This window comes from Equus quagga, chromosome 5 (genome assembly GCF_021613505.1).
Source record: "Equus quagga isolate Etosha38 chromosome 5, UCLA_HA_Equagga_1.0, whole genome shotgun sequence".
In the NCBI taxonomy this organism is placed as follows: Eukaryota; Metazoa; Chordata; class Mammalia; order Perissodactyla; family Equidae; genus Equus; species Equus quagga.
The window spans coordinates 60,107,674-60,125,967 of NC_060271.1; the positions used below are offsets into that span (position 1 = coordinate 60,107,674).

General features: G+C 57.6%; 1 protein-coding gene and 1 long non-coding RNA gene across 4 annotated transcripts; both read right to left on the reverse strand.

Annotated features, from left to right (window-relative positions):
- Positions 1–301: 301 nt before the first annotated feature.
- Positions 302–12,775, reverse strand: ARID5A (AT-rich interaction domain 5A). Of its 3 annotated transcripts, XM_046663128.1 has the most exons (7): positions 12,717–12,775; positions 5,423–5,538; positions 3,778–3,916; positions 3,457–3,509; positions 2,861–2,958; positions 2,366–2,525; positions 302–1,927 (listed from the first exon to the last, which is right to left on the reverse strand). In XM_046663128.1, exons 1-7 carry the CDS (start codon positions 12,718–12,720, stop codon positions 692–694), a joined length of 1,806 nt encoding a protein of 601 aa, XP_046519084.1. In that variant the 5' UTR covers positions 12,721–12,775; the 3' UTR covers positions 302–691. The 3 variants fall into 3 exon arrangements, with proteins under 3 accessions (XP_046519084.1, XP_046519086.1, XP_046519085.1); XM_046663130.1 differs by lacking the exon at positions 3,778–3,916 and having other exon boundaries at positions 12,717–12,742; XM_046663129.1 differs by lacking the exons at positions 3,457–3,509; positions 3,778–3,916.
- Positions 12,776–14,054: 1,279 nt separating this feature from the next.
- On the reverse strand, positions 14,055–16,381 carry LOC124239091 (uncharacterized). Its single transcript, XR_006888530.1, has 3 exons — positions 16,150–16,381; positions 14,549–14,653; positions 14,055–14,295 (listed from the first exon to the last, which is right to left on the reverse strand). It is a non-coding gene; the product is annotated as an uncharacterized LOC124239091 (long non-coding RNA).
- Positions 16,382–18,294: the final 1,913 nt, after the last annotated feature.

Consider the following 18,294-nt stretch of genomic DNA (forward strand, 5'->3'; position numbering starts at 1 on the left):
CTGCCACTTACCTGGGGAACCTGGGCAAGTTACTGGCCCTCTCTGAGTCTCAGGCTCCTGGCTGTACAATGAGCAAGGTAACAGGCAGTTGTCCTGAGGCTCGACTAGGAAAGTGGACAGCAGGCACAGGACAACTGTCACAACCTGCTGAAAGATGAGCAGGAAGCTGCATTTTGCTCTGGGTCCTGCTCTTCAGTGGGGTGGCTGTGTTCCAGATCTGAGTGGATCCTTGGCCCCCCTGGCCCCTCCACTGGCGGCCCCGCCTGCCCTGTGAAGATCCGCACCACGCGCACCTCAGGACTGGGTGGATTCACATTGCTGTTTTATTGGGTTTTCTGTGGGCAGCCTGGATGCCTCAAGCTATCCAGCTCCTTGGCCCCTCAGCCCATTCCCAGCCTCTGCTCTGAGGACTTCTGCTGGGAGCTGCCAGCCCTGCACCGTCTTCTCCCAAGGCCCTGCCACAACTGGGCCTCCAGTGCCCAGGCTCGGGCTGCTACCTTGAAAGACAAACCCAGTCTTCCCACTGCCTCCCTCTTTGCACCGGGCTGCCCAGCCAGGGGCATGTGTCTCCATCAGACACAGCCAAGCTCTCCTGGGGGAAGAGCTCCAGCCCAGAGCCCCCTGGCAGTGCCTACCCATCTTGGGCCACGTCAGATCCTCCACAGCACAGCACAGCGCTGCGGGCTCTGACCTACAGCTTTGTGTTGAGGTGGAAGAGGTGGGGTGCTGCATAGCTTGCGGCAGGTGGCACATGCCACGCAGACGAGGCCGGGCAAAGTCTGTGGCGGAGGGCACTGTCGAAAGATGCTGGGGGGAAGTGCATCAGACCAGCGGCCATGGGTGAGGGGGCTGTAGTGGCCAGGAAGTGGGCTGGGAAGGCCGGGATGACCAGGGGGCTGAAGGGGAGGGTAGCTTGGCCCTTTAAGGGGTCGGAGGTGCTGGCAAAGTTCAGTGGGCAGCGCAGCATGGTGCCCCTGTAGGCCTCTGGGAGGGCAGGCCCCAGGGCTGGGCCCAGCAGGCAGGAGACGGCCAAGCCAGGCCCCACAGACTTGGCCCCACACTCCTTGGCTTCGGCCTCCTTAAGAAAGGGAGACACTGCCCGCAGTTTTTTGCCACCATAGGCAAAGCCCTCTTCCTCGAGGCTGCGCTTGTTGCTGAGGCCTGGGCTGCTAGGGAAGGTGGGTAGGGCCACAGGGGTCTCGGCAGGGACCTTGGCCATGGGGGACACCCAGCAGGCTTTAGGCTTGGGGTAGAGGCTGCCCTTTCTGGAGCCGCCTTTGTGGAATGCAGAGGGGCGGTTGGCATCCCCGCCCCACACCAGCTGGGGTTCTTTGACCAGCAGCCCCTCTTCTTTGCCAGAGGGCCCCAATAGCAGCCCATCTTTAAGACTGGGGAAGAAGTCCCGGGGGTGCTGGCTGATGGGCTTCAGTACCTCAGTGGGGTAGGCGTGGAAACAGCCAGTGAAGAGGGGGGCTGCCGGGCGGGGACCCACCGGAGTCTCCTCCCTGAGGCTGCCCCCAGGGGCTTGCATTTCCTCCTGAGGCGTCAGTCGGTGCCTGGAGTTCTCAGCCTGCCCTCCTGGGCTCTGGGGACTCTCTGGGGGGCAAAGAGCTGGGGACGTCTGGGGCTCCCCGTTAGGGCCACCTGCCCCATGCCGACAGCCCTCCTCCTGACACTGCAAGGCCTCTGCCTTGCTCACCTGGGCCAGGAGCTTCTTTTTGGCCAGTGGTGACATGATGCCATGTGTCCCTTTGCAGTAGAAACTGGACAGGAGACGCTTGTAGGCCTCAGGGCAGCCGCTGGTACCCACGAAGGGCAGAGAAGGCCCAGAGGCCGAGCCCGGCTGTTCTGTGCTGTCCCTGAGGGGTTCCTGGCTGGGAAGCCGCACCAAGTCCACGGCATCTGTTTTGGTCTTGCCTGGCATCATCTAGAATGAGAAAGGCCATGTCTCAGGGCTGGGTGTGAGCTATGCATCCTGACCTGGGGACCTGGTGACAACAGGGTCCTGGGGGGAGGGAGGGCCTAGGAGCCTCTTCAGCGACTTTGTGCAAAAATTTCAAAAGGTGTCCCGTCCTCTGAGTGGATACAGCCTGGTGTTAGGACACGGGGCCTGGTGAATGGGGTGCAGACTGGAGTTCAGACCCCACATGTGCCCTCGTTTGAGGGCCCTCAAATAGGGAGCAACTTGCACAACCAGCACAGAGGCCCTGGAGCCCCCCACAGGTTCTGCCCTCAGACCGCATTGTGGGTGTTCTGGACAGGGAGCTCTGCGGCCACACCACGCCAACAGGTGGGGGAGCTGAGAGGGGCAGGGGACAGGGAGGCCCAGGGTCAGCTGGTGGCCCCAGCAAGGCTCAGAGCTCACCTGATCCTCCCGCTTCTCCTCCTTGGCCTTCTTTGGCCTCTCAGCGGCCCCGTCATCCCCCCGAGTCTCCTTGGCCATCTTGTATTGCTTCCTGGGCTTGGACGGGGGCAGAGGCTTGTCGTCCTCCCCCTTCAGGTGCCGCACGTACGGGAGGACCAGCCTGAGGAGGAGCGGGCATGTCCACCAGGAGGCCAGGGCTGGCAGGCCCGCTCCACACTTCCCGCCCCTCTAGGCCCACCCCATCTCCTCCAAGCCCCTTTGGCTCCTCCCCAACCACGAACACCACTGCCTGACAGTGTACACAGACAACCTACACCACCGGGGCCCACGCTCTTCCCGACCCGTGCAGGACGCCTGCAGCGTGCGCATAGCTCGTGCAGCTCACATCCTGCCTCCCATCAGTATATTCTCCCCGCAGCCCAGATGCGCTCTGCCCGCCCCTGGGGGTGCAGGCCCTGGCATCCCATACCCAGGGGGCCCAGCCTCGAGCCATACCTCTCGTAGTGGCGGCGCGTGCAGGTGGCTGCACTGGTGCTGCCTGGGCTGCCCCCCAGCTCGTCGTACACGTTCTTCCAGAGGCGGCGGCCAGTCACCTGCAAGGGCACCACGTGAGGGCACAGCCAGCCGCACCCCTGGCCGGGGGCCCTCGCAGCTCTGGGTCCTCACTTGGCAGGGACAGGGGCCAGGAGTGCAGTCTTGCAGCTGCTCCTCCAGCCGCAGGAATGGGAGACTGGTGGGGCGCGCCTGGCCGCCAGCCAGTTCTCCCTCCCAGGGGCCACTGCCCGACTGCTGGCCCAAGCAGCTTCCCGAGCACTGAGTACCGAGCACCGGACACAGGGAGGACAGAACAGATGGGGAAGAGAGGAAAACTTGCTTTGACCAGCAAAGTACCAGTGGCACAGCAGGCCCCTCCACCTCCCCGCAGCATGCAGGAGCGCTGGGGAAGGGGCAGGACCTGGGACCTGCTGCCTCTTCCACTCTGGAGGCAAGGACAGCCCTGCTGGGCCTACGTTCTGCCCCAGCTCCCCCTGGGGTGCAGTGGGAATGTGCCAGGAGATGCAAGGTGGTGAGGACTCAGGTGCCCTTCTTACCATCTCATAGGCCCCCAGCTTCTCCACTGCCTTGTAGATTTTCCACAGGTTAACTGGAGAAAAGAGAGGCCAGGGCCCCGTCAGTCTCTGCCGGAGGAAGGGGCAGCCAGCAGCCCGTTCCCATGGCCCTGTCAGGCAGGCACAGAACCAGCACACCCCCAGACAGGGCCACTGCGAGGGACAGGGCACCCTTTCTATGTGCAACCCCTGTGGACTGGCAGCGTCCAGGGTCACCCAGAGTGGAGGTGCCTGCCCCGATGCCCTGCCTGGGTGGGGTCCCCTGCTGGGCCCCCCCTCCCTGCCTGCACCCCAGGGACGCACTCTGCTTGAAGCCGAGATGGGGCACCCTCTCGATGGGCGTGTGTCGCTCCTTCATGAACTTGTAGAGGCTGACCAGGAAGGCCTGCTCCTCCTCCCGCTCCTGCTCCTCCTCCCGCTCCCCGCCTGCCTCGGGGGAGTCCTGGGGAAAGAACAGGAGGCAGTGGGATGAGCCCCCAGTTGGTGGGTGGCTGAGGACAGGCGGAACCACTGGCTGCCGGAGAAGAATGACATGCCTGGCTCCCAACCCCAGGCTCCCACAGGAGGGAGCAGGCCCCCAGCACCCAGCCTACTGCTCTGGGCTGAAGTGAGTGTCCCCGGCATCAGAAAGGCGCAGTTGTCAGCTACTAGGGCCCAGGACCCCAGGGCAGAGTCCACAGAAGCCTGGCTCCAGGGATGGCCCTAGGAGCAGCCCCGCAGCTTCTCCAAGCCTCTCTCCAGGCACAGATCACTTCTTTAGCTCGCTCTAGATTTGTTACACCTGTATCTTCGCTGCTCAGCCTGAGCTTCTGGCAGCAGGCCTCCCAGCGGCCCCTGTGGTCAAAGCTGAAGGAATGAAGGCGCTTGGTACTTTCTGGCACTGAGGGTCCGCTTTGCCGGCCTGTGTCCACTAAGCCTTTGCTGCGGTGGCCTGCCTCTCTGACCTGCCAGTGTGCGAGCTGAATTCAGGGAGGCAAGGCCCTCTTCTGGGTTCCCGTCACGCTTCCGTCAGATGCACAGGACTTTGGTGTCTGCTCCCAGAGAGGCAATTTTTGCTGATGCTGTTCATCTGGCTGGTGGCTCAGGGCAGAGGGGATGGTTGGGCTGGAGCTGAGGGCTCGGAGAAGAGACAGTTCCCAGGTCCTGGCTGGGGAGGCCCCCAACACCAGAAGGACACGAACCATCTGGGCCTAGAACGTGCGGAGAGCCATCTGTTCCCAAAATACTCGATTCAAGCCCCATTTCAGTGTTTTTGAACATCAAAGACCTCTGATAATAACTGACACACAGACTCACGTGTTGCCTACGACACTGTGACCTGCGGGGGACCGAGGCAGCTGGTTTGAGCAGGCGCGCTCACACTGCTCTTCAAAGGAACCTGCTCCTCTGGTCCTCATCTCTGAATGATGCACAAACTGTTGAAAACGGTTACCATTTGCAGCTACTCTTCTATGAGAATCAGGATTTTCACGTCAGACTGTGCCACCAAAGCAAATGGCTAAAACGCAAGGACGCCAAGGCTGACCACTCTGCCATGTCACCCACGGCTCGCCTCTCAGACCGTGCTCAGCAGCACGGCCTCATTGGTCTCGCCGAGGGACTCTGATGTCCACGTCATACGTGTGGATGCATGGCTGGGAGTACGTGTTGGTTTACGTCACAGAAGAGTGCTTTCCTCTGTGCTACAGACCAGGCTCCAGGTAATCTCCATTTGATAAAAGGGATCTGCTATAAAAACTGTGTGGGAGCCCTGCCCAGGCGACGGGCCAGTCCTCCTGCCTGCCAGCTTCCAGCTCCCACTCCTCCCAACGCAGGGCCCCGGACAGCAGGATTGGGGTACAGATCACACCTCCCTCCTGAGAGCTTGGGGAGTCTCCCAGGTCACCTGGGAGGCTGTGCACAGGCAGGGGTCTGGGGGGGAAGGCCCCCCGGGGGTCCCTCAACTCACCTCCAGCTGGATGGGACTCTGGCTCTTGCTCTGCTCACCATCGGGTTGAGGGGACACAGGTGGGTCTAGGGGGTCACCCCCCTCTGACTGTTTCCTTTTCCCTTTGACAGAAGGTGCTGCAAGGAGAGAAAGAAGGAGAGAGGAAGGAGAGAGAGAGAACACGTGAGATGCAGGTGGGGAGGAGGTCTGCTGGGGAGAGGCGGCAGGTCTAAATGCCCGGTGGGGGTGAGTCCTCTCCTTCCCTTCCTTCTGCAGCATGTCTTCTACACCGCGCAATACCCCCCACCACCACCACCTCCTGCTGCGCTGGACACAGGCCGACCCCAGAAGCACATGTGGGCTCCCCCTTGAGAGTGACTCTGCTCTCACTCCTCTCCTCTGCTCATCCCCAACCAGGCCCCGCCCACGCCACACCTGCCGCCTGGCCTTCCTCTGTTCAGGCCATCTCCCCAAGCCTTTGAAGGAAAGCCTAAACCAGCACGGGGTCAAGTCAGAGGAGCCTGGAGGTGGGGCTGTGGCACTCGGGAACTCCTGTCGCCAAAACCTGCGCCACATCCAGGCAGAAAGTTTTCAGAGCAGCTCAGCCAAACCGGGAAAGCTACTGAGGCTCCCATGTTTGTGGGCCCCAGGGGGCTGCTTACACACACCGTAGATCCTTCGGGAATAATCGAGAAGAGAGTAAGTGCCCGTCTGTGACGCATCCGACCTTTCCCTGCGCACCTACAGACTCCTAACTGCCCCTAATTAGGCCCCACGTTCCCCCCACCGGCAAGGGGCCTGGTGACCCTTCAGGGCTCACCTGACTAGTTGCTTCCTCTGGGAGGCCATTCCCCACTCCCAGCCAAGCTCCTGCTTCTCTCCAGCCCTCCTGACCGACTCCCATCACTTGTCTGGCTTTCTGGCAGCTCGGTCTCCCAGCACCCACACACACTAGGTGCCAGGTAAGGGAGAAGGAGCGAGTCTCACAACCACCTACATAGAGGCCAAGGAGGAGCCACGGGCTCAAGCTTACTAAGGGCAGCCATGAGCCGACGGTGGCAAACACACACCACCTGTACCAGTACAAAAACACAACTGTGGGAAACTGCTTCGGGCCACGCGCAGGCTGGCAGCAGGTCCGAGGCCAGGGGGATCCACGCCTCCTGACCACCTTTGCTTTCTCCTTTCCTTTCCTTTTTTCTTTGTGATAATCTAGTATGAACTGTCCCATACTCCTGGTTCGGTCCAGCTCAGGAAACTCTTACTGCTGGGAACCTGTGCGATTACCCCTTCATCCCAGAGAGAGAATCTCCTTGAGACTAATAAACGCGCATAAACATGAGCCAGCACATGGTGTCAGAACCTCTGGCCACTGGATACGCCCCCTTAGTGGTTCACATAAGCGCCACTATGCCTGCAATTACCCTCTCACACTGTGTGGGTCCTCAGCTCTGTGTCCCTGGCTCTTTCATGTATATTTTCTCATTTAGTCCCAGGAGGGATCCTGTTTTAAAGAGGGGGAAACTGAGGCCAGAGAGGTTAAGTTGCTTGTCTCCCTGGGGACCAGGATTCAAGACAAGGTCTGTCTGACACCAGCCCAGTGGCCTGGCCTCACCACCACTGCGGTGCTGTGGCTATCACCAACATTTGAAAGCCTTGATGAAGAGTCCAAATAGGCCTGGGAGAAACCAATCCTCCTGCTGGTCAAAGAGAAAGCGACTCGGCCATCCTCTCAGGCTGGCTCCTGACCATTGGAGACATGGCCAACCTCCAGAAATAACCAAGACGGATGCCTTTCCAACCAAGTCCTTGGGCAACTCTGTGCCTCGGTCTTCCCTTCTCTGAAATAGGAGAAAAAGACCCAGGAGTCCTTTGCTAACTATCCGTGAATTCCTGAAGTTTTCCAGGTCATGGGAGCACCTGCTTCCACCAGCTTTTCTCCTTTCCCCTCCTGCCCTCCCTTCTTTCACATCCTCTCTCCCTTCCTTCCTGCTGGCTCAGACCCTCAGCATCAAAGGACTCTCTCCGTCTGTTCCTGTGACAGGGGCTTCCTGCTGGAGCCCTCCTGCAAACCTGCTATGTGACTCTGGCAAGTCACTGCCCTCTGGCCTCAGAGAAATAAGGTGGTCGGACCAGAGCCCTTTAGAATCAATCACGTGGGGAACATTTTAAAGACACTGATGCCTGTCTCCCCACCCCCTACTCCCATCCCCCCAAGTCTGATTTAAGGTCCTGCAGGAGCATCTGAGTTTAAAGCTCCCCGGAGGATCCCAGGGGGCAGCCAGGTTAAGTGCCACTGGCTACAGGATTTCTAGTCCCTTCTGCTCAGTTCTGGTGAGCTCTGCCTGGGCCACAATCTCCTGGAGTTGGGCACTCAGGTTACCTGGAAAGGAGGTCACCAATCCGAGCTGTTTAACCCCAGATGGGAAAGGGATTAGAGCTCTCACCAAAGCCACGGAGGGAAACAGTCTTTTTATCTGTGTGTCCAGCGGAGTCCCCAAATGAATCCAGCCTCCATTCTCTCCCAAGAGCATGGGCCCCCACTTCTGCAGCCTCAGACGTGGGAGAGGACTCCTCCCCCTCCAGGGTGCCCTCAGTCCTGTCCCTGGCTGCCCCAGTCCCTCCCTTCCCCAACCATTTGTAGATCAGGGTTCCAGGCAACTCTCCACTTGGGAAAAGGGTTGTGCTACAACAAACAAGTTTGAAACCCTTTGCCATAGGTGACGGGCCAGTCCTCCCACCTGCCCAGCTCCCAGCTCCCACACCTCCCCCAGCCGGGTCCCAGGCAGCAGGGCTGGGCCCCTCTCCTGGCTCTGCAGGGGAGGGAAGGGGCTTATGGACCGGCCATTCCAGGCCCCCAGCCACATCCAGCCTGCAGAGGCAGGAGAACCCCCTGCCCCTGAGTGACTGCTGCTGCCCAGGAGCCACTGAGCAACTCTCTTGCTCCGAGCTTGTGGGTGTAGATCCCCTCTGAGCGCAACGCCTTAGGTGTCCATTCAGAGGAGGTAGGCTCCATTACAGAAAGAAAACCTCTGCTCTCCAGAGGAATGTCATTCAGACATTGCTTTTTCCATCCAGGAAGCAATAATGACAATAACGGTGATTATCGTTTCATTGTTTACTTTTAACACATCTGGAATCTATAAGGTGTGAGATGGAGATCTAATCACATCCCCTCCAATGGTTAGGCGGTCTCGGTATTGACTGAGTGACCCCTCCCCCCATAATTTGAAATGCTACTTTTCTCACAATCTAAAGGCTTATAAGGGACATATTTGGGACTGGTTTTGGACTTTCTATTCTGTTTCGTTCACTGGGGAATGCTGGGCCCCGTGCACCGTTTTAATCTTTATAGCTTTGTAAAACAACTCACTATCCGGAAGGCAAGTCCCCCATCATTACTCTTCTGTTTAAAAAATCCCATCTGAACTTTAGGATAATTTTGTCACATTCCCTTTTAAAAAACACAGAGACACACAACACCAAAACCCACTGGGGTTTTGATGGAATTGCCTTTAAACTTAAAAGTTACGAGAAATCACCCTTTCTGACATTGCCTCTTCCTTTTCAGAAGCCCGTGTCTCCACACTCAGGTCTCCCTCTGCAGTCCCCAGTGTTCCTTCTTAAAGGCCTGGTGTGTTTCCTGTTGAGTTTATCCTTGTGTTTGGTGCAGCTGGACAACAGTGTGAGAAAAGCCTTGAGAGCTGACCGGAGGACTTCGCCCCATAGCCTCTGCCATTTCCTCATTTCACTGTTGGGAAGAGGACAGGGGGAGGCTGGTGGCTGGGCCAGGAGATGAACCCTGGGCCCCTGTGCCCAGTCCGTCACTGTGCAGGGAGTGGGCGTGGCAGGGGTTGCTCAAGGCCCTTCCTGTGTTAGGCATCTGATTTCTATTCAACTCCATGACTCATGTCCAAGTCAAGCTTAACCCCCAGATCCTAAAACCACAGCAGTGAAGAGGTTAGTTTCAGTCACTGACTGCAAAAGAGGATGCTCCCTGCAGACCACTTCTTCTGCCACCACGCTCCTTCCCTTTCCGAAAGCACGATACATTCCAAATCAGACCAGGGCTCTGCCAGGACTTGGACTAGGCGTCTTCATACACTGACTCACCGAAGCTTCCAGCCACCCAGTGGGTATTATTTCCCCCTTTAACAGATACAATACCTGAGGCTCCGAGATGTTCAGTAACTTGCCTGAGGTCACACAGCTTATTAGTGGCAAAGCTGGGATTCAGAACCAGAACAGTCTGTCCCTAGACACTCAAGATGGTGACCCTGAGATCTAGAGCATTTTTTTAATGGGAACAGGGAGACCCCAAGTTCCTTAACCATGCCTACTTTCCCGGAGTGGATCTGCAGTCTCCTGTCACATCACTCCAGTTAATCGGCTAACAAGAGCCTGCCCCTGCCGTACCAGATGACAGGCTGAAATCGGGGAGAGTGAGCAGGAGGAGAGACGGGGAAAGGGGCTCTGACACCATAAAGGTGCATCTTTTACCAAGTCAGTTACCACTTCTGTACCTCAGTTCTCCCATCTATAAGGTGAGTGTGCTAGAATCCGTGGGCCCAATGTTCTAAGCAGAACCAAGTGAGAAACGAGGCTTCCCCCGGAAAACACAGCTGAATGTTTGTGTGTGTGTGCACGCACACACATCCCTGGGTGAGATCTGAGGTCTGCCTGTCCTACTCACTGCCCACAGAGCAGTGTATGGCACAGAACAGGTGCTCCATAAACATCAGCCACGTGGACGCAGGACACAGTATCTTGATCTCAGATACTCCTGATGCCCTTAGAGGGGCTTGAGCTGTGACTAGTTCAAGGCCACCCAGCCTGTCAGTAACCCAGTGCCAGGCTGCACCACTTCTCTTTCTCTCTGCCTGCCCCACTTATCTCTCTCTCTCTTTCTCTCTGCCTGCCCCGCCCCATTCACCCTTGGTGTGATGGGAAGGAAGCGACACTTCCTTTCATGAAAAGTCACCCACTGGGAGCACTGTGTCAATTACGACAATAATGGTAACAGCAGCCTCAATAACAACCAGCAGACATGGCCCCACCCCCTCGCCTGAGGTTGTTGGCTTAAGTTTCCCTTAGCTTGAGCTGGAGCCGAAACAAAGACAGCCTTTGAAGCGGCCAGTCCACTTCGTGGCCCAGGAGCCGGCTGCCTGGCGGAGTCTGCATGCTGAGTTTGCTCCAGTGGGCAGTGTGAGGAGGAGGACCTGCCAAGGGCTGCGCTCCAGCCAGCACTGAGGACCTCGGAGCTGGACATGGGACCCTTGAGGCACAGGGTGCAGCTCCTGCAACAGCCTTGCCTCAGTGTCTCAGACTGGGGGCCGGGGGGCAGGGTCTGGGAGGAGCTGGGGCCAGGATGACAGCCCTGAGAGAGTACAGAAATGTAGGGGGCATGGGGGTACCAAATGGGAGACTACCAAGCCCCACTGGGACCCCTGGCCCTCTTTAGCCAGCTCTGGGATGTCCTAAAAGACCCTATTGCAGGATGGGGCTGAAGCCCCACTGTCCTCTTCCAAGTCTGGGTGATTCTGATGATAACAGTAACAGCTCCATCTATGCACAGTTTCCTATGACCCCATGAATTACACTTCACGTTCCCATTCCACCTACAGAGAAACCAGGCTCAGAGGCTTTAAGCGACTTGTCCAAGATGTGGCCAACAGTAGAGGCACAGCCAGGACCGGAGGAAGGCTGCCTGACCGCCCATGGGGCACTCCTCTGCCTCTCCCCTTTGCCACTCCCCTTCTAGGGCCCCCCAAGGTGGCTCTCCAAGCCTGTGGGCCCAGGGCCTAAGGGGGTCTGTGGGGCATCCCAGGCCAGTTTCCCACCCGGAAAAGAGGAGACCAAGGGGAAGGGAGGGGGCGGGGTCTTGGAGGCCTGCTCCTCCCTCACGGCCAGACCACGACTGGTCTCTAAGCCTCAGTTTCTCAGACTGTGAATCAAAGACGGAGCGGCTGATTGTCTGAGGTCCTTTCTACCTCTGCTACTCCAAGTTCTAGGCCCCAGACGGGTCCCCAGGGCTCGGATGGACTCTGGAACTCCACTCCGGGGGTCCGACCCTCTAGCAGCCATCCCCCATCCCTCCTCTGCCCTAGCGCGGACTGCAGGTGCAGAGACTCCGATGTCCTCAACAGTGGTGCTCGGGAGAGGACAAGAAGCACCTGTTATCCTCCCCGCGGACCCCTCCTCGCCCGCTGACGACCCCGCAAACAAAGGGACGCTGGGCCAGGGCAGCGCAGTGCCTTCGGATCCGCACGCCGAGCCCTTGGGGGTCCGGCGACCCCCCACTTCCCCGCGTGTCGGCGCGGCTGGGGGACGTGAGCCCCGCCCGGCGGCGCCCCCTGGACACTCTGCGGAGGGACCGAGATGCGGCCACCCGGCTGCGCCCCGCAGCCAAACATCTCTGCGCAGCCAAACGCTCGCAGCCTCCGCTTCTCCTCTCTCTTTCCCCCATCACTTCCCTTCTGGAGCCCGGAGGGGAGAGAGGAGCAGAGACTGAAGAAAGGAGAGCAAAGAGGGAAGCTACTTCTTTCCTGCGGGGGGGGGGGGGGGGGGAGCAAAGGGGGGGGGACAGGGGACAAGAAGAGACACCAGAGGAGAAAAAGAAAAAAGGGAAGAGCGACGAGAAAGGGTAGGGGGCGAGCAGCAGGTAACCGCCGGAGCATCAGCACACCCCTCTACTGAAAGAGGAACAGTGGATTCTTCAAAGTGTATTGAGCAAGTTCTTCAAAACCCGCGCAGAGTCACTTTCAGGAAACGGCGGCCGCAGTGGAAAGCGCCCCGCGCGCCCCGCGGACCCCGGAGCCTCTTCTCGGCGGCGCCGGCGGGTTCTGAGAAGCCGGGGCCGGGACGGTGGGGGTGGGGGCGGCGGGGGGCTGGGCGCGGAGAAACTGCTGCGGACAGCTGTCACAACAAATTAGCTGAGACCAGCTCGAGATTGAAACCACAGCAGGAAGTGGGATGACAGAACCGTACAGGACTTGGTAAATTTCAGTCAAGAGACGGCGAGAAGAGTTTCGAGATAAACGCCCGGGAAGCCCCTGGCCGCCAGAACTTTTTGTCTTTCCTTTTTTCGAAGAGCACGCGCCGACAGCCGGCCTCACCCCTCCCGCGCAGGGCGGAGGGCGCGGGCGCCGCGGGCCGGGCTGGGTCCCCGCGCCCTCGCCCCGACCCCACCGCCGCCCCCGCTGCGCCCCCCGAGGCGGCACCGACGGCCACGCGGGCCGGGGGACACCTGGAGCCGCCGCCTCGCGCTCCCCCGGAGCCGCCCTCCCCGTCCCGGGACGAGCGCAGAGCCGCTTACCCATGGCCCGGCGAGGTCCCGCGGCGCCCGCCCGAGCCCCTCCGCGCGCGCAGCTCCGCCGTCCCCGCGCTCTCCGCGCGACTGGCCCGCGGCGCCGCTCGCCCGCCGCCTCCCCGCGGCCCCGCCCCGCCCCGCCCGGGCACCGCCCTCGCCCCGCTCTGGGCTCCGGTTGGTGGGTCTCAGGCCTCTGCGAGGGGGCAGGGCCCGCCCCCCGAGCCCGGGGAACTCTGGGAGTTGTAGTTAGTGTGCGCCCCCCTCACTCCCCCACCCCCGTCCAGGATCAAAGACCAGGGCACCTGAGTAGGCTCCTCCCCTAGAGGAGGAGGCAGGACACCCAGGAATCACTGCCTCCAGAGGCACAAGCAGAGTCTTGGAAAAATCCCGCGCTGCCCGTAGGGCACTGGGGGCAGGGTTGGGTGAGCAAAGCGCTTCTGATTTTGACTTGAAGGGGATCATGGGCACTTCCCAACTCCGGCCCCGCCCAACATAGAAGTAGAGGTGGTTGGTGTGAGCTAAACAAGGATTCAGTCCAAACTAGCAAGTCCTTGGCAAAAGCTCTGTGGAGTTCCAGAAATGCCTGTGACAGGAAGCCTGCCGGTGGTGGCCAATGTCCACATGTGTCACCAAGAGAGTGTCAGCTACAGAGTGAGGAGTCCAAAGAGGGGGCATGACCCCCGCGGAGGGAGCTAAGGGTCAGGCTTAGGATGAAGTGGGGGCCGGAGGAGACGCTGAGCCAGCTGCGACAGCAGGGCTTCCACAGGAGGGAGGAGTAACCCTGTCCTGCGCAGGTCACAGGGAAGGACACTGAGGCTTGCTTTGAGAGCCCAAAGTCTCGCAGGATTATTCACAATAGTCAAAAGGTGGAAGCAACCCAGTGACACTTGAGGGATGAGTGAATAAACTGTGGTCCGTACCTACAATGGACTATTACTCAGCCTTAAAAAGGAAGGCAATTCTGACACATGCTACAATGTGGATAAACCTCTAAGACATTACGCTAAGTGAAATAAACGAGACAGAAAAGGGCAAATACTGTAGGATTCCACTTACACGAGGTACTTAGACTCAAATTCACAGAGACAAATAATAGAATGGTTGCCAGGAGCTGGGGGGATGGGGAAATGCAGAGTTAGTGTTTAATAAGTACAGAGTTTCAGTTTTGCAAGATGAAAAAGTCCGGGAGATGGATGGTGGTGATAGTTGCACAACATTGTGAATGCACTTAATGCCACTGAACTGTACACTTAAAAATGGTTAAGATGGTAAACTTTATGTTCTGTATATTTTATCGCAATTTGGAAAAAGAGCCTAAGGTCTCAGCATGTGGTTAGCTAGGACTTGAACTTTGTTCCTAACACGTAGGAGGCATTCATGATTTTTTGTTGATTAGTTTTAATACAATGGGTCTATGCATTTCACATCATCATGGTCCTCATTTTATCGGGTAAAACTGAGGTTCTAGGAGGTTCATTAGTTCAAGTAACACAGCTGGTAAGTGGTGGCGCTCCAGAACAGGCCTCCTCAACCATTCCCCTCAGCCATCTCTTGGCAGTGCTGCTAAGAGAATAGGGACCATGGCCTGAAGAGGAGAGAGCGGAAGGGGGAAGACATGAGCACTGGTGAGGAAGTGGTGGGCCAGCAAGATGTCCAGCCAGGAGCTGGAACTGAGGCCTGGAATCCAGGAGTGAGAAACGGACTGGAAATATACATGGTTGAGGAGCCCTCATACACAGGGACCCACCAAACCTGTTCGTACCCATTACTGCCCATCCATCATCCTAAGCAAATGGACCAGGGCTGCAGGTTGGTGACCTTGAAACTCTGGCCCTTACCTTTTGGCCTGGGGATGGAAGATCGCTCCAGGCCCAGCCCAGAGCAGACAGCACTGTGATCTCCCTTGTCCGCCTCACGATCGGTTGGTCTGTGCGAGTCAGTGCCTGTAGATTTGGTAGCAGACACATCATGGACAATATTTAGTAACTACCGAGAACAATCGTCACAATGGTGATTGTAATAGTGCACCCCACTTCCCAGCTGACAAGCTCTCCAGGAGAACTGAGGCTGTGGTGGCAGACACCACAAAGGAATGCCATCAGGAAGCTTAATGGGCTTCTAGTCCCACCAGTAAGGATTGATTGCCTAAGATTTGGGATGGACACCAGGACACTGCCCTCAGGGTCGCAGTCCAGGCTAACCCCTCCCTCCTGGATTGGATGCCTCTTCTGACCAAGGAACTCATTACTTTACAAAGCAGCTGCTCTTTCCACCACGGGGTAGGGTTCTAGGGTTATTCTGCCATCCAGGCAGCCGAGCACACGCTTACAGACAGTAGCTGTTGTGCAAAGCTTCAGCAAGTCAACACCTGCCGGTGCCAACCTGGGAACAATATGATCTAAATTTAATTGCCTCCTGAGGCAACTGTTTGCAGTAGAAAGTAATTTACAACGGCTAATAAATCTTGCAGAGGACGGACATCTCCATTTGCCTCCCTAAAAGCATAAACACTTCCATTGCTCAAGATTCTATCTCACACACCTCCACCCCTCCACCCACAGCCACCCTCCTCCTGCACCCTCCAACCATGGGATCCCAGCCCAGGACAGCCTGAGAGGAGTCGGCCTCGCCCCTCAACGTCTTCGTGTCTCGCTGTGTCTCAATAGCACAAACATCGCCACTAATAAATGCATTCTTCCTGTCAAAACATTACAAATAAATCAGTCCTCTCTGACACCACTCCAAATTCAGCTCCTCCCTGCCAGAACTTTCCCTATGTGTTTTCACAAATATATGTATCCATCTTATAGAAAAATATGTAACTTTGTTTTACATGTTTTTAAGTGAATGATATAATTCTATTTTTCCCATTCTGCAGCTTGGTTTTTTGTCCAAGAATCTATCTCGGAAAGCCCTCTCTGTCAGAACACAGACCTGCTTCTCTCTCATATCTGCAAGGCTGCGTGCCTTGGTGTGGATCTACCAGTGTTTTCATTTAAGCCCCTCTAGATGGTGCTTAATCTTTTTTTTTTTTTCCTTCTTCTTCTCCCCAAAGCCCCCCAGTACATAGTTGTATATTCTAGTTGTAGGTCCTTCTGGCTGTGCTATGTGGGAAGCAGCCTCGGTGTGGCTTGATGAGCGGTGCCATGTCTGCACCCAGGATCTCAACTGGCGAAACCCTGGGCCACCGAAGCAGAGCGGGCAAACTTAAACACTCGGCCACGGGGCCGGCCCCAACGGTGCTTAATCTTTTTGTAATTACATGAATCCTCTGAGAACGTTCTGGACCCCCTAAGAACACTGTCAGGGCTTGGAAACTCGCAAACTCTTCCCAGAGACTGAGCTAAACGCTGTCTTCTCCTAACGCCTGCCTCCATGTCCTAGCACCCCTTGCCAGCCCAACACTAGGAAGAAAACCTGGCCCTGGGATGGTTCTCACCCTGGAGCTTTCAGAGCTGGAGGGACCATTGGAGATCTTCTGTTCACCTGGCCTCATTTTAGCGAGAAGGCCACAAGGACCAGAGATGTTAAGTGAGTTGCCCGAGGTCACACAGCAAGTCAGTGACGCTTCTTCTGGGACTCCCACTGGGACTCACAAACCCATCCACCACACTCAGGAAACCACGCACAGCCAGTTTTCTGCCTAGGAAGCTCCGTTCCCAGGCTCAGCAGTTGCAAAAGGCCCCCAGGGCTTTGTTTTCAAAGGAGAAATGAAGCGGGAAGTATTTTTAACTGCTGGCCCCGCCTTGCTCCTGCCTGGCTCCCTCGTGCTAGCTGTCCAGGAAAGGCCGGCTTCACAGTGGCATTCGCAACTCATGGAAAACAACAAATGCCCGAAATAGACGATACCCAAGCTCAGGAATGGAAAAAATTGGCTCATGGCTTCAAATGCCTCTTTTAGAAAAAGCCAAGAATAGCTTTCGGCCTTTGGGGAACTGCTGGGGGTGAGGGAGTGGAGAGGCGTGGCCCTGGGATAGGGACCCAGTCAAGATCGCCAAGGGCCCCGCTGCCCGCCTGCCTGCCCGAGCAGCATTGGCCACTTTGCCCAGGGCAGGTGAAAACCAGCTCCCCGCTTTGTCCACACCTGGCTGTCTCCCTCCAACTCCACCCCAGCCCTCCCTCCCGCTGAATCTGGAACAACTTCCTTTGTTGGGCAGGGCCCAGGCAGGGCGCCCCTCCCACCAACGTCCCAGCAGGGTGGAAACCGAGATTCTGCACTTCCTGAGCCTGAAGGGTGAAAGTCGAATTCCCTTGTGTGTGTGTGTGTGTGTGTGTGTGTGTGTGTGTGTGTGTGTGTGTGTTGGGGGGGGGACAAGGAGAGAAAATCTGGGTTTTCATCCCCACTCAGACAGCCCAGCTGTGTGGCCTTGTAGAAGTCACTTGACCTCTCAGAGCCTCAGGTCCCTCGGCCAGCAGGGGTAATCCTCAGTTATTCATTCCTCGGACAGTCGTCGTGGTCGTACTGTATGCTAGCTCTGGCCAAGACACTGGAGGCATAGTCGCGACCAGAACAAAGCTCTGACCTTGTGCCCCTGAAGGTGCAGCCTCATTGGCTTCAGAGAATCAGCAATTCCTTCCTCAGTGACTGAGCCAAGGCTGATGCTGGGAGGGGCGAAGACGCCTTTGACACCAGTGTTGACTCTCTCAGACACTCACCCGGCGTGTTTCCGGGATCATTTCGCTTAGTGTCCCCCAGCCCTATGAAGCGGGCGCCCGATTTATGCCCTTATTACAGCCGACGACACTGAGAAGCACAGAGTAAGTGCTTCTCCGCAAACAGCAAGGAGGTAGGAAAGACCGCTGTGAGCCAGGTCCCTGTTAAGCCCTGGGTACTTGGATAACTAAAGCCTAGTTCTTTGTGTCACTTTGTGACACGAAGTGGTAAGTCTAGACTGGAGATCAGTACAAACGCACTGGACAAAGGCTTTTTTAAATCGTGGGGTCTGTGTACGGCTGTCTCCCATTTGACAGATGAGTAAACCGAAGCCTGCAGAGATTAAGTGACTTGTCCCAAGACCCCACCACCAGATTTTCTGCCCTAGGGTTTATCACACGCGGGACCCTTTTGTCGCGCCCGACCCCGCCCGACGCCCGCACCGTGCCGACATTCCCCGGGCCCCGGGGGGAGGAGGTGCCCGGGTCCGGAAAGAACTACGTCTCCCAGGATGCCGTGCGAGGGGTGGGAGGGGTGCGAGGGGTGGGGCCGCCGCGGGCACAAGGCTGTCATTTCTTGGTATTAAAAAAAAAAGATAGAAAAAGAAAAGAGAGAAAGAATCAAAGCCTCAAGCGTCACGTCTAGGAATAGCCTCGGAGTCAGGCCAAGTCATTATAGACGATGAGTAATCCGGTTAAGTCATTTCTCTAAACACCATTCCTTGTAAGAGAATTAAAATATCAGCTTACATCAGGGGCGAGGCGGGCTCCGGGGACCCGGCGGGCGCGCAGCCAGGAGGGGGCGCGGCGGGCGCGCTCGGCCCTGCCGGGGGCGGGGCTGGGCCCTGGGATGGGGCCCGCCACAGCTCGCCTCAGTTTACCTCGTTGTTCAGGGCTCCGGGGACAGTTTGGGGCTGCCTCCTCTCCGGAG

What these genes read in the sequence shown, in the direction of transcription:
- ARID5A (XM_046663128.1), bottom strand. An exon ending in CCATCTCGGCTTCAAGCAGA is followed by an intron (nt 3,510 to 3,777) that starts GTGCGTCCCTGG and finishes TCTTTTCTCCAG; the next exon opens with TTAACCTGTGGAAAATCTAC. An exon ending in AGGAGAAGCGGGAGGATCAG is followed by an intron (nt 1,928 to 2,365) that starts GTGAGCTCTGAG and finishes TTCTCATTCTAG; the next exon opens with ATGATGCCAGGCAAGACCAA.